We start from the raw sequence: 14,805 nt of genomic DNA, 5'->3' as shown, positions 1-14,805 counted from the left end.
AGCACTGTTACCCCGACTCCTGCTAGCATGCTGAAGGTCAGGGTGCTCCCTCGCTGTTTCGTAATGGCCACTCGCATGTGGTGGTCGGCCACGCACCTCGTTGTATTATTACAGTGAGGAGCTTGGATCTGTACTGCCTGGGAGACTTGTTCAAAGATGGACTGGGGCCGCATTTTCACAATGCAGAGTGGTAAGGCCAGTTTCTGGTTTTTCTGCCCCATACTGTGTAGCAGATTTGCTGTCCCAGCTGTTTATGGGGCTCCACATGGACCGGATCAGGGATCTGGTCTAACCTTTCTAAAGCTGCTTTTGTTCATATGGGTCTTTTAAGCTGGAAAAATTTCTTAATTTGGCGTTAACCACGCTGTGCTGGCATTAATAAGAAGAGTAAGAACACACTGCAGAAGGAAAGGAGTGTCATTTTTATACTACAAACCACAAGGCTAGTCCTTTGTGCTTACATTTTGACCCTAGGGCTTTAGTTCTGTGAACGTTTTGTTGGTGTCCCTGCTGAAAGATGCTGTCCCGCTTGTCCCCTCCTGCCCTCTCCCTTGTGCTAATGCAGCTGTTGGTGTGGTCAAGTAGCCAAACAGATTGGGGAAAAAGTGAAAAAACAACTTAAAGAAAAAGAAGAATAAAAGATCCATTTCTGAGCCAGTAATTTGCAGCGTTGCAGCTATAAGATGGCTTGTGCTAGCATGGACTGGTGAGCACAGGACATGCAAGCATGAGGCTGAGGGTAAGAATGGGGTGGGATCACTGCTTTGGATGGCAGCACTGGCTTTTGGCAGCTTTGAGTTACAGCTATAGCCCGCAGGCTCAGAAAATCACACTGCTAGTTTATGTGCTACTTTTCAACAGCTTCAGAGTGTCCATTGAAAATTTGCCCTTAGGCAAACTTCCATTTTGGTGTCAAATGGCAAAGTACACATAGCCACTCTCAGGACGCTCTTTGTTGCCTCTGTTGCATGTCCTCAGACTGAGACAGTTTGGATTTAGGGAGCGAAAACAGAGTTCTGGGGTGTAACAGGAGCCATATGCTTTGTTATGTTTCTCATATGACCAAACCCTTGGCGGATGGTACGATTAAGTTGGAAGAAGAACTTGTGGACCAGTGAAAACCAGCTTCTTCTCTCCGGTCCTTTTTTGGACCTTTCTAGGCTGTATTTCTTTCCTTAGTTGTATAATTGCATGGTATTTTCTGAATTTCGGGGTGCTTTGGGAGCATCTGGAGACTTCAGAGGACACTGTCGTCTTACACTGGCAGCCGGTTATTTTCTAGGAGAGTTTCCAGCCCAAGTATTTTGGTTATCGGGGCTGTGATAAACAAGGAATATTCTTGTTCTGCAAACAGTGTGGAGCTTGTGGCAAAAATGGATAGGATGGATGGCAATTAGCCCTTCCTGCACTTAGAAACACCCTGGGTTTACATTGTGGAAACACGCTGGACATGGAGATACTGGCATGAGGGCACCTGTCGTGGTAGCAGTAACTAACCTGTTCCTTAAGCCTTCAACTGTATTCTCATTTTATATAGTCGTTTTGTTTTATGGATTTGGGTTTTTTTCATTTTTCTATCTGTCAAGTAAAAACTATTTTCTAGTATACGTTAGTTAACATGTATTGTCTGCACAATTATGTTCTCAGACACATGGATTTCCCCATTTGCTTATTCAAAGCTCTGCTTGATGTTCTCATAACTGTACCAACTTGGTCAAGCAGTTACTCAATTACTATTTTTCTTTTCTTTCTCTAGAATCCAGCGACTATCACTCGAATACTGCTTAGCCATTTCAACTGGGATAAAGAGAAGCTGATGGAGAGGTAAGCAGCCATCTTAGCATGCAGCCACATTTTGCTTCAGACCTGCAAGAAATGGTTATTACTGGATTAATGTGAGAATGGATGAATGCACAGTATGTGGCAGGAAGATCTCTTGTGTAAGCTCTAAATGTTCCCCCTTAAACTTTACCAGCTAAGATTGACACTTTGTTTTTAATATTAATAATGCCTGTTAGACTTCAGAAGTTTTGGAAGTTGGAGTTGCCCCTTGGAGGAAGGGGTGCCTCCCAGTTTGAACGCATACAGGCACAGGATCTTCACAGGCTGTGGGAAAAAAGCAAGCAGAAACAGGTTCCTGTTATCTTGCAACTGTTTTGGATTTGGATTTAGTTGCTCTTGCATGTCATTCTAGCATGAGTACTCCTGACATGTTTATTTGTTAGTCTTTACTGAGACGAAATTGTTCTTGACTGATAAAGGGTACTGATAAAGTGCATCTGCCTTCCTCGTCTTCAACTTTGCAGCGCTAGGTTTTCTTCAGTGTGTATGTGTAAGTAATGGCTTGAATTTTGCCTGCCTCTCCCCCTCAGAGCAGAGCATTTTATGATTACTTCTCATCTTTGATTCCCAGCTGTTGCGGGATGTTGCTGGTAAAGGTACATTTTATAGTTTGTTATTACACAGTGGAGGTCAAGTCCAGCTACAGTGGTAACACACCCTTTTTTTCAATGCCAGCGTTGCTGTTGAGGAGAGTTTGAGGGAGCTGGAGAATCCAGTTTACTTCTAGAAGCTGGGGGGAGAATCAGTCTGGACCGGGCGCAGCATAAAGGCAGTACAGGGACTTATGGGTTGTTACGGTCTTTGCTGGTCTTAACAACTGTTAAGAGACACAAGTGGATGGGTTGTGGGTGAGGGCAGGATGACTCTATGCCTGGTAGGATTGTTTGTTTGGCCTTCTCTTGATTACCATTCCCTTTGCCTGGTGATCAGGGGATGAGGAGAGGGGATGCTTTGTAGTCTATAAAACCGTGCGCAGAAACAGTTTATTGGTAGTAGTGCTGAACTGGTAAGTACCAGTTAACAGCCTGTAGGTGCTGTGGGCTGAGCCCGGGTGGTTTGGTGCTCTTTTATGCAGGCTGCAAGTGTGGAAAAGCAACAGGTTTCTTTCAGTCTGCTAGTAGTTTGGGAGTTCAAGTGTTTCCCCTCTCTGAGGATAATGGATTTAGGACACATTTATCCTCCTTTGTATAACATTTTCAGTTAGTGATGGTGCTCAGGTATCTCTTATGTTTTGTTTGGCCTAGATTTTTTTTTTTTCCTGAGGTTATTATATTTTTTAAGCTTTCTAGTCTTTGCTTTCTTTCCTGAGATTGACCTCTTTTAGTTCATGTTGGAAGTAAGAAAGCTGTGTGTTACAAATATAGTCACATTGAGGCTATCTAACTCTGGCTACAACTGTTAAGCATTCTGATTTAGGTCCTTCTCTATAACATGTGTCTGTTCATTCTGGGTTTTTTTTTTTTCCCCTTGTGCTGGTTCTTTTGGTCAGCCTAAAGTTCACTCTCGTTGGCTATCTCCATCTCACTTTGAGATACCTCTGCATAAGTGTACTGAAATGTCATCTGTTATTCAATAGGTATTTTTCCCTTCTCAGTGAAAGCTTGTTTAAGGCTGCCATCAATTTAAAAAAGAAATAAAATCGAGCTGTGGATTTTTTTAAAGAGGAGTGTCAGCCACTTCCATGTTTGTTAAGGCTTTTACAGTTTCCAACCCAGACACTTTAAGTATGTGTAAATGTTTACCTGTGGACTTCATAAATATTTACTGTTGGTACATATTCATTAAAATACTTATCTTAATTCTATAGGATTACCCCTGTGAGTAATGCAGTATGTGACCCTTGCTTATGCAGACCTATTGCACACTAGTCACAGTTTTGGTGCTGATGTCCTGTTGTGTTAGAAAAACATTAAAATATTTTCTCTCAGGTAGCTGGTGCTGCTTTCTTCACTGCTGTCACTTCTTCACCAAATAGCTTCCCTGAAGCCCTTTGCAGTGCTCTGCTGATGCTCAGCTGGGTTAAAGCGGGAGCAGGAGGCTGGGGAAGAGGCTGAGAGCTGGCTTTTAGTGTTCAAGAGGATTTTGTGATCACTGTCTTAATAGGTGAAGGCAAGGGTGGGAGGTGGGTGGTCACTTCAGTAACCAGGTTGCAAAACAATCAGTTTAAAATGGTGATGGAGCTGGAAATGATGCCATGAGCTTGCTACAGATCACCCCTTTTTGCTAAAATAGAGGTTGTTCTTGTTCAGGTTAATGTGACAAGCTAATTAAGCCCAAATTTAGATTTGGTTATTCTTCCAAAACTGACAGCACTTTTGAGACTTGCTTGGCTTTGTGTGTTTTATTGCAATATATTTTGCAAATTCACAAATTTTTGCAATATATATTGCAAATAATCTTATTGCAATATTGTGCTAGTGTAAACAAGCTGAAAAACACTGGGAAGCATTCACGGTCAGGTGGAGAGGCATGCTCTATTCAGGCAACAAAATAAATGTAAGCACTGCTTTTTTTTTTTTAAGGGAAAAAACCCCAAACTTAATTTTTATTTGAAAGTAACACGCTCCATTCACTGTGTCTCCAGCATCTGACCCCAAAAAAGTCTTGGGTCTGAAATCTCCAGCTCGCTAATGACTGAACTTGTGTGCTGGCTTGCCTATCGACGTGCACCCAGCACCCTGCGGGCTGTACCCAGGCTGAGCCTGACCCTGGGGCCAGGGTGTCTGCTCGTGCTGGGGAGCCAGCAGGTTAACTGCTACTGTTGTACTTCTCACGGGCGCCAAGCAAAGGCGCTTACACGCAGTGTTCTTCTACGCCAAGTGAATCCATGTGCTGCAGCACTGTTGGAGACTTAGATTTATTTTTTATTTTTCCTGGGAGACTCTTACATTAAACACTTAAACTGATATAAATTTGGCCTCTTTTACTCCTAATAACTATTAGAAAGACTTCCCAGGAACTTCCTGTTGTTGCCTGCAGTCTGGGTGGGTTTAAAGCTTGCTAAGATGTAATGTTTGGGTGCAATTTTTGGTATTTAATTTCACACCAAGTCAGAGCTTGAACTCAGTTGCTTAATGGCATATATTTACAGTATGTAACCAGTGTCTGTTTTACCTTAGTTCATCGTGAGTCAGCATGACCTTACGGGCGGCCTTATCAAACTTTGCCTGTAGTAAAGCAGATAAACGAAGTGGCTTCTTTTTTGAGAAGTGTTGAGTGGGACGAGGTCTGAGCTTGTGAGCTGAAAATTTCCACGTTTTAAAACATGAAAACCTCTCCATGGCTTTTTCATATTGCTATGCATGTTTTTAATAAGTGGGTTATTATTGTCTGTGTCAGCTTTGTTGTGGAGTAATTGCATGGCGTTATTAAGAGGGCAGATATGTTACAAGTATTTATTCCACTTCTAATGAAGTAATAGCTACAATTGAAAAACTGCCCTATCACACTGGGGAGGCACTAATTATTTGACTGTGTCCAAAGGCAAAATTGGTGTTTTGGGGTGGATTTGTTTGTAGGATGGAGGTGGGTACTGGAGGAATTACCTGAATTCAGCTTCTGATGTGCTGCATGTGTTTTGGAGAATAAAGATTGTTGAATATTATGCTTTCCTCTTTGTCTCGCAAGCTTGGTTAATAGAGACAGGAGACAAGCAGGTGTGGATTGACCAGGTAACCCCAGAAATAAGTGAAGGAGGTGCTTTGGCTTACAACTTTATCTTGATTACCTTCCAATTTTACCGTGGCTGATAGCATCTGTCCCTTGTGAGGGCAACTTTGAGGACGAATCTACTCATAAAGAAGAGTCTAAAATGTAGCTATCCTGCTTCATGTGCCTTCTCCTGGTCATTTCTTTTTTTTTTTCTTTTTCTTTTTTTCTTGCGCTCTCCTTTTTTTTTTTTTTTTTTTTTTAAGAAAAGTAATTCAGCATGTAACCAAAGGCCCAATTTAATCCCTGGAGGTACAGACAGAGGTATTGCAGTCCCTTGTAGGTGCTTATCTTGGTGGCCGCATGTCTGCTTTCCATCTGAGCAGAGGACGGATGCCAGGACTGCCCCAGTGGCTTGGCTGCTAGCCCAGATTGCCTCTTCCCCTTGCATTCAGGGTGTGACTCCTCTCTGTAGGTACCTGGCTGTCTCCTTTGCTTTGGGCAAGTGCGTGCTTAACACTATTCAGCAGCAGCTGAACAGGTGAAAAATTCTGTATGGCAGACTTTTTGGTATGAAGATATCTCTTACTGTGAGTATACTGATTCTCTGACATTCACAAATGCCCTTTCACTAAAGTAAATATCCCAAAGTGTGTACTAGAAGCATTTTTTTTTTTTTTTTTTCAGTGAAAAGACTTTTTATCTTTTACAGTCCCCTGGGTAGGATTTGATTATGTCTAGAAAATTGTGATTAGGCAGTTACCAACAGCAGGAGGAAATTTTGAGGAAATAAAGAAGCTGACAGCTTGATCTGCCAAAAAGACCTGATACTATTATGGACTTGGTGTTGGAAAGCAGTGAAAAAATAATAGAAAAACTTGAAAATAATTCACTGGTGTGTCGGTTCATTTTAAAGTAGCAGAAAAAACAACTTTGTGATGAAGAGAATGAATTTTGAAAAACTAATAGAACCAGTTGAAGTCAGCTATATTGAGCAAAGAGTCTAATGTTGAATAGTCTATAACATTTCTTGAGCACGAGAAGTGCTAAAACTACTGAATATCTGCATTGCAAAGTGAGAAAAGGATTTAAAACACTGTTAAAGGTGCTGTAACTCCTCCTTAAGATGAAGAGGAGGACTGAGGTACTGAGAAACAACCTTTTAATAGGGAGAAGTTGAACTCAAAAACCTCAGAGTTGTGAAGGAAGCGATGAGGGAATTAAAAGGTTTTTTTCTCCCACATTTCACAACAGAGATGATGGCATGCAGCTATATGATACAAAATATGGGGCAATCGTTGCGTTCAGCTGTTGGTATGGTGTGTATGGAGTTACTCTGCTCAAAAGGGAAGTAGCAGACGAGATGGAACCTATTAGTAAGTCCCTTATCGGTTAATTTTGGGATGAATGGTTGTCAGTGTTAATGAATGACTTGGCACAAATCTGTTGGAGGCATTTGGTTCAGAGGAGGATCCAGACATCGTACTGGAAAAATAACCCCAGACAGCTGGGAGGATCCTAGCAGCATAAGTGGTACGAAGTGTCACGATGGGTCTCATCAACAGAGATACGGAAAAGAATATGAGGTTTTAACAGAAATTAAAATGGAGCTGCTAACATGAAGGAGCTCTGGAGACAGGTAGACATCACTTAGGGTGCATTAAGGCAAGCGATCTGCAGGAGAGATGTAGGTGAAATTGTATGAGATGGTGGTGAAATCTTAACGCGGATTGCATTTGTTTTGGCCTCCTTGGGTTCAAGGAGGATGAATGGAAATGGAAACCAGTGGTTGAGAAGGTTTGCTGGGACAGGGAAGTGGAGAGCTGTCATGCGTAGAAGCTTATCTACTGTCTTGGGCAAGGGTGTTACAGCTGCTGCCTGTGAATCTGTCGATCGAAGAACACGGGAAGGGCAAAGGGAGATCTGCTTAAATGCCTGGTCTGTGATGCTTGAACAAGTGGAAAAAAGGCAAGGTAATAGGAATTAAGATTCGCTCCTAACCATTGAAGGGCCCTTGGTGTGTTTGCATAAGGAGTGGTGGAGCAGTTAGAGGTGTTGGACTTTGGAGTACCCATTGCAACTGTGTATTTTCAGGGAGATCCAGGTTTTTCTTTGGCATTTTCTAGAGTTCCTGTTTCCTTACTGCCCAGTGACAGCATGATTTTAAGTCTGAGGTACACACATGCAAATAGTTGTGGAAATTACTTGCTCAGCGTATCTTGGCACAGCAAAGAAAGCAAATGCATTAAAAGAAAACAGCTTGTGGGCCCAGCATGGAGAAGAAGGAATACCCCGTACCCTGTTTCTCCTCAACACTGGTGAGGTTTACAAGTGGCAATCCCAAAGAGCAGGGTGAATACTGTAAGAATTAGCCTTTTTTTCCTGAGATTTGTGTTTTCTTCCTCCTCTGCATGGCCCTGGCTGAGTCTCTCAGCTGCCTGGTTTGCTTCTTCTCTGTATAAGTGTAGGAGAGACCAGGCACTTCTGAAATGGAAACCATTTAAGAAGAGCTGTGGCTCCTGTACCGAAATGCAAGCACCTGCATGCTTTGCAGTGTGTTTGTGCTTTGGAAATGTTTAAACTGTTTAAGGATCCAATCTATGCATTTTACTTGAGTTACCTTTATCACTAGCCTTTAGCCCCAAGAAACACAAGATGTCACGTCACTTTTTTTCTATCCGTTACTGGGAAACTACTGAAAGCCTAGGAAGGAAATGGTACTGAGTTAGTTACCCATTGGTATCTAAAGAGGATTGGTAATTTCAGGTGAAAAGCAGTTGCTGGTGACTTTTCTGTCCCTAGTCCCTGTTTCTTGGTGTAGGGCAGTAGGTGTCAAGGCTCAGAAGAGTAACTTTTACGGAGATTTTGTAAAAACAGAACTGCCTGGTGCAAGTGGTAAAGTCAAGTTCCTGATGTGGATATGCACCCTTAAAAACAGCCCACCATTACAAATATCTCTGGTATTTCCATAAGCAGGTAGCTGACCACAAATGCCAGTGTTAAAGTTGCATCATAGCATTTGTCTTCAAAACTATTTTCTTTGCAAACATCACACCCAACTGTTTGTCTGCTCTTTTCAAATGGAGGATGTCCTACACTGATAGTGCTGCATGTAAGAACAATTTGAAGGCTGGAAATCTTTTGTGGAGTTAACATTTATCCATGACTCTCTAATAAAAAAATACTCTATATAATAGGACTGCACTGAATTCACTTGCTAAAATTTTCTAGATATAAGTAGTCCTGAAAGCAAAGAAAAGAACATGATTGAGCTAACACTGAAGAACAGTGACAAATCCTCATGTATGCTGCAATGGCAGAATTCACCACTACCTTCAAAATTCAGTGTCTTGAAAATTAAGATCTAAAGTACATGAACTGCATTGAGAAACATCAGTGAATTTAACCCTTTTTAACTGTAAGTTAGGCCTTGTCGGTAGGTAATGCTGTAAGAGAGCTTCCATGGATTTAGGACTCTTTGGGAATACTGTGGGATAAGACAATCTAGCCAGAGGTGTTTTGGTGAGATCTGGTATGCCAGGGCTAGTCCCACATTTTTGAGACACACCTAGTAACTTCTTTCCCCAGCAGAAAGTCTTGGTTCTCTTCGATCTGTTGGCAGACAGGAGATTCTTTTTTTTTGGATCTGGTTTGTGATGAGTTTCCATATGTGCCCTGTAAAGACTTTAACTTCAGCCTTGCCTATGTGCTTAGCTACAGCGACAGTTATCTGCTGGGGGTAAATTTGCCGGTCTTAAGCGTAAGTGATTGCACTATGGCCAAATGTGGGCTTTTTTTCCTAGGTAGGTGCCACCTTATTTGGATTTAACTTGCTGCTGCTGGTGGTGGTGGGAGGGGGGGAATACTTGTTTACTGGCACTGACTGGGGGGTGTATGTGCAGGCAAGGTTAGCTGGTTAATTGGCAGATTTGATTAGTTCTTTGCAGCTGCTGCAGGCTGGAGAAAGATGGGTAGTGTCTTGATATTGGGGGGAGGCTGATCTGCCTACTCACGGTTCTTCTGAAACTGGTGGTCCTCACCAAGTTGAAGAGCTTTCTGTAGGACTGGAAACCAAAACAGTATTTTTTTTTTCCTGACGGGAATAGGAAATAGAAAGAAAGTGGTCCTTCATCTCTCTCCCCACCCCAAGCAATTTTGCATCCTCCCTCCCATGAGATATCTAATCTTTGGAAGCATTGTAAACCTGGAATCCTGTTTTATTAGGAGGTTGTTAGAATACCTCAGCTTGGCTGGAGACAAAAGACACTCAAATGGCTATGATTTGGGCCCAAGCGGAGGAGGACTGTGTGTTAGCTCTGTTGCAGGCTTTGGACGTGGGTAAGGTGTTTAGTGTGAAATAAGATAAGACTGGAGATAAGAGTCCTGATGTGATAGATGCCTGATGCAGCAGCAGTTGTTCCCAAACTCTGGAGATGCCTGAAGCATGTGAAACTCAGTCCTGCAGTTGCCTTAGTTGGAGATCTGTGGCCGTACACACTTGCTCCATCAGCTGAACTGCGTGTCTGACTATGCTGATGCACTTCTTGTTGGATCAGAGAAAGAATTGCCAAAATTGAAGTCAAGAACTCTTTGGGGCAAACTTAATGTAGGCTGAGTGCACAGGGGAAAACATAAAGTACAGGAACTAGGGACCTGCTGAATCATGACCCATGACCATTTGCTTCTTCCTGCCTCCTCTTTAATATTTTAGTGATTAAACTATTAAGGAAAAATGGAAGGCTTACGCTGAAAAGAGAATTGAACCTAGGGGCATTAGACCTGTGCTTTAGGAAGGTGTCCTGATGCCTGGACTGCAGGGTAAGACGTTCTTGCTCTAGTTTCCTGTCTTGGAGCTTTAATGCAAAGAACTCACTGTGGCAAGTCATCATTTACTTGAAATGCAGCTGAAGAATTGAAGGTACCTCAATTTTCAGGGGCATGCAGTTCAGGTCCAAATCTCCAAAATGATGTAGTTGTCTAACATCCACCTCTGTGGTCAGGGCTGTGTTGTGTAATATTAGTGAAGAGTTTGTTAAAAGTAGTGGATGTGTGAGCTTTTTGAAGTATTAAACCCGACTTTGTACGTTTAACTCCCAACTAAAATTTGATGAAAGTCTTACAGGGAAGGTAGTTAAATTTTCATTCTCTTCTGTGTGTGTTATGCAGGTACTTCGATGGCAACTTGGAGAAGCTCTTTGCAGAATGTCATGTAATTAATCCAAGTAAAAAGTCTCGAACGCGCCAGATGAACACAAGGTCATCGGCCCAGGATATGCCTTGTCAGATCTGCTATCTGAACTACCCAAACTCGGTGAGTACCTGGCAGCCAAGGTGGTATCTCACCAGTGACTCCCCCAACTTTGCTATCTGAAACAAAACATTTTGAGCAGAAGTCTGTAAGGACTTCTCCAACAATATTTTAAAAAACCCTTGAAATGAAACTGAGATTTCACTTTTTTTCATTGAATCTTCTCATCTGTAGTACATGCATTAAAAAAAAAACAAACAGTGTTCAAGATTGCTTCTTAATGCAATAAACCTTGCACAGCAGCTAATTCCAGTAATGCAGTGGGGGACCACAGAATTATGTAGTGCTTTATGTGTTCTCTTTAATTCTTACTGTATAGTTTGACAAACTTTTTTTTATAAGGAAACCTCAATTAGTTTAGCTGAAATGGGATTGTCTTTCAAACGAAATTACTATCCCTTTTGCAAAAACCTTGGGTGCTGCGGTCTGGGCAGCAGTGTAGTAAAGTTCTTCAGAAAAAAACCCAGCAGTGGATCAAGTGATTTTTACAAAAGTCAGATACCAATTGAGATATGCAAATAAATGATACTTAAAAACATGTGGAAAGCATGACACGCAAAGGGATTTACTTAAATAGAATGATAAGACAGGAAACAGCTTATAGAAGTAGTAAATAAGGATGCAAAATTGTCAAGCTAGAAAGCCTAGAATGAAACGAAGTAGGACATAGGAGTAAAATACAGTTGTGCTCTTCAGAGAACACAACCAATGTGGATAGCTTTGGTTCTTTATTATGGTTGTGCAATACTTTTTTAATCAGAGAAGATAAGGGTAGATGTGCTAGCTGGGACTCTAAGTTAGTCTTCTGGTTTGATGAGATTGGTGATGGTGCTTCTTAGGTTTTTGGGGTTTTTGTAGCTATTCACAAATAGTCAACTTTCTGATACGCTAATCAGAGGTCCAGGCTTCTGCTGTGTTTTGTACGGGCGAGCAACTTGCTGTAACTTTCCAGGGGCAGGATGTAACGATGGGAAATCCCGGAAGAAAATGAGATTAGTGGAAAAGCTCAAACATGAGAGTCCATCTGTGGCTTTGCCAAAAGGCAGGGTGCTGACATACGTGAGGAATTCTTCCTTTATTGGAACTTGCCGTTCCTGGTGGAGCTGTCCTGACCCTCCAAAACACTGTAATGCCTGCCTGACCTTTAAAGAGCAAAGCAGCCCTTACATAAGGCTTCCAGTTTTGCTCTGGGTGTATTTTATGAGCTTGCTTTTCAGCAAGAATGGAAACCATTATGAGCTTTGGGTTTTATGAGTAGCCTTAAATAAAGTACCCTTGCCGCTGTAGGCTGACTGCAAGCCTTTTCCTTGCTCTGGACCATGAAGAGCAGAGCAAAGCCCAGTTTCAGGCAGCTGAGATTCTCAGTGTTATGATCACTGCTGCTCTTGAGCCAGTAACCACAAGACTTGCGTGCATCTCCTTTTAAGCCTTGTGTGCACTGACATCCTTTTTAGAGAATAGCTGCAAAGGAAAATCGTTGCTTGCTTTGTGCAAAGAGGCGCTTTGAAAAAGAAAGACAAGCTTGGGAAAGCTTGGTTGACCCTCTATCATATGCTAAAATCCTGTTGTTTAATCACTACAGACTCTCCACATTAGGTAGTAAGGAAATAATTTTTATTTTAGGCTATGCAACATTCTTAATGAAAATAAGGGAAGGATTCAGGGGAAAAATGGGAGGAGACTTTAGCATCTTAATGTCCATCTCCAGAAGAGCTCCTCTTGGAAACCTCAAGTTAGATTTCCTGTTCTTAATATCTTCTCCCTTTTTTCATGTAGTTGCTGTGCTGGGTGTGAACAATATGCTCAGCGCTCACAACTGCCAGGCCTTTCCTCTGGCTGGGGGTACATGTGCTGCCTGGGAAGCAGCTTTCTGGCTACGGGAAAGAACTGCACGAAGCACACCGATATGTCTTGCTTTTGTAGTTTGACTAGCACAGTAAAAATAGTAGTGGCCCAGTTATTAGAAGAGCAGTTTCTTAGCTGGAGCAGTGAGATGCTGCAAGTGATCAGGGGTGTCTCTAAATGGTTAGTGTTGATTAAGTCAAGAGATGACAGAGGGGAACCTCACTGTTTCTTTGCCATACCATGAAGTTGGGGCATAGAAGAAAAAATAATAAATATTAGTTTTCCTTAAAAGGCCTTTGTGTCTAAGGTGACCGTAAACCATCTGGTTTGAAATCTGTTTTGAAGCTGTTTTGGTCAATGTGACTTACAAATTCTAGGATAAGTTATGTTAAATGCCTAACACAGAATCTCAGCTTTTAAATCCTCTTGCAATGGTCAGCTACTTTTTTCCCCCCAGAAAACGCTGTAATTTCTCTTGAGAGCCTCTTTCAGCCTATAGAAAGCTGGGAGTTTGGAGTAGCACCTGTTAAGAAATTTTACAATGTACAGCTATTACAGGAATGTAAGAGTCTTGAATATTCACCCTCTCATGAGGTCACTGCGGGTGGTATTTGTCTGCGTTTTAAAGCACATGTGAGGGAAATGCGAAGTCTTTATAGCTCTTCAGTCATCTCCAAAGAACTGTGATTTGAGGTTTTTGGGAAGCACCTGCAAAATGAGGCATTTGATGTTCTCAAGGCAACCTGCACCCTGATGCTTTGAAAACTTTAAGGGAGATATTTTAGTCCCTCTGGCTCCCCATGAACCCGTGTCAACACCCAGTAGTTATTTCAGGCGAAATCTTCATTGGTGAAGACAGGACTTCACAGAATCACAGGGTCATTAAGGTTGGAAAAGACCTTTAAGATCATAAAGTCCAACCATCAACCCAACATCACCATGCCCACTAAACCATGTCCCAAAGTGCCACGTCTACACGGTTTTTGAACACCTCCAGTGGTGGTGACTCCACCAGCTCCCTGGGCAGCCTGTTCCAATGTTTGACCACTCAGTAAAGAAATTCTTCCTAATATCTAGTCTAAACCTCCCGTGGCACAACTTGAGGCCATTTCCTCTTGTCCTATTGCTGGTTGCTTGGGAGAAGAGACCAAAAGAAAACCAAAGAGACCAAGAAGAGACTTGAGAGGGTCATGGCTTTGCCTCCCCCCCTCTGATATCTCACCCTTTAGGTCCTATTTGAGAGCAAGGGATGGGAGTGTTTGGGGGACATTGTGCTGTTGACCAAACTGTTTGTTCTAAGGACATGCAGATGACTTAGTCTGTCGGTGCTGTAATAACTGCTGAAAGTAAAGAAAGCCTGAGTGATGCTGTGATGGTAAACACATCTTGGAGCAGCTGATCCCTTCTTTGATCAGTTTGATGCTACTGGAAGAGCAGGGACAGGTATTGAATGGCAGTTTGCTGCTCGCAAGGAAGGTGTTGAGTATAGACGGGGTGAAAGTAGAGCTGTCCCCTGTGATAACGTGCTGTTTCAGAAGTCACTGTTACCCGTTGCACTTTGGTGGGTTTATGTCGGCTTATGTTGGGTGGGTACCTCCTATTTTTACTTGGTATCTCCTATTTTTGTTTGCTCCCTTGACATCCGCTGTCAGCTTAGCCAAAAATAATTGGGAACTCCCTCAAAGTAAAGAAAGGAGTTGAAAGATACTCTGAATTCTTTGCAGCCTGGGAGGAAGCGTGGTGGCTGCCTTTTATGGGGGCATTTAGCGAACCTTTTCACTGCCTGAAGTAACTGAAAAGAGTCTTAAATGAAGATATGTGCTTAGCTATGTTCTGTGGCGTCTCCTTGTGAGTGCTTGCCGCAGGAGTATTGAGGTTCGTTAAGGGATGATCCGCTTGTCTGTGCCTATTTCCCGTCACATGTGGAGAAGCCATAATTCTGGAAAAAAATCAGTGCCATCTTCAGGCTGGTTGTGTGCTGTTGGCATCCCAAAAATTAGTGATGTTGGGGCTTTTCTACCATAACCCTGCATCTCCAGGGGACGTCACTTGGCCACAGGCCTGTCTGTGGAGGATCAGATAACAAGGCTCAGTAATGGTTCAGAAACTGGAAGTGATACTTTTTTTTCCCCTCACTCCTGGAGTTGATATACCTTGGCCTC

The 14,805-nt window shown here is 42.4% G+C and overlaps 1 protein-coding gene across 1 annotated transcript in view; it reads left to right on the top strand.

Moving 5' to 3' along the window:
* Window positions 1–14,805, top strand: part of ARIH1 (ariadne RBR E3 ubiquitin protein ligase 1) — a gene marked incomplete at its 5' end in the record, with an annotated part of 64,296 nt that overhangs the window by 23,880 nt on the left and 25,611 nt on the right. The window contains 2 exons of the mRNA XM_082005017.1: window positions 1,757–1,824; window positions 10,657–10,801. Of these exons, the coding sequence (XP_081861143.1) occupies window positions 1,757–1,824; window positions 10,657–10,801 (213 nt within the window). The remainder of the gene's footprint in view (window positions 1–1,756; window positions 1,825–10,656; window positions 10,802–14,805) is intronic.

Source organism: Phaethon aethereus, assembly GCF_964289735.1.
Source record: "Phaethon aethereus genome assembly, chromosome: 12".
Taxonomy (NCBI): Eukaryota; Metazoa; Chordata; class Aves; order Phaethontiformes; family Phaethontidae; genus Phaethon; species Phaethon aethereus.
This window is presented reverse-complemented; position numbering and strand designations above follow the sequence as displayed.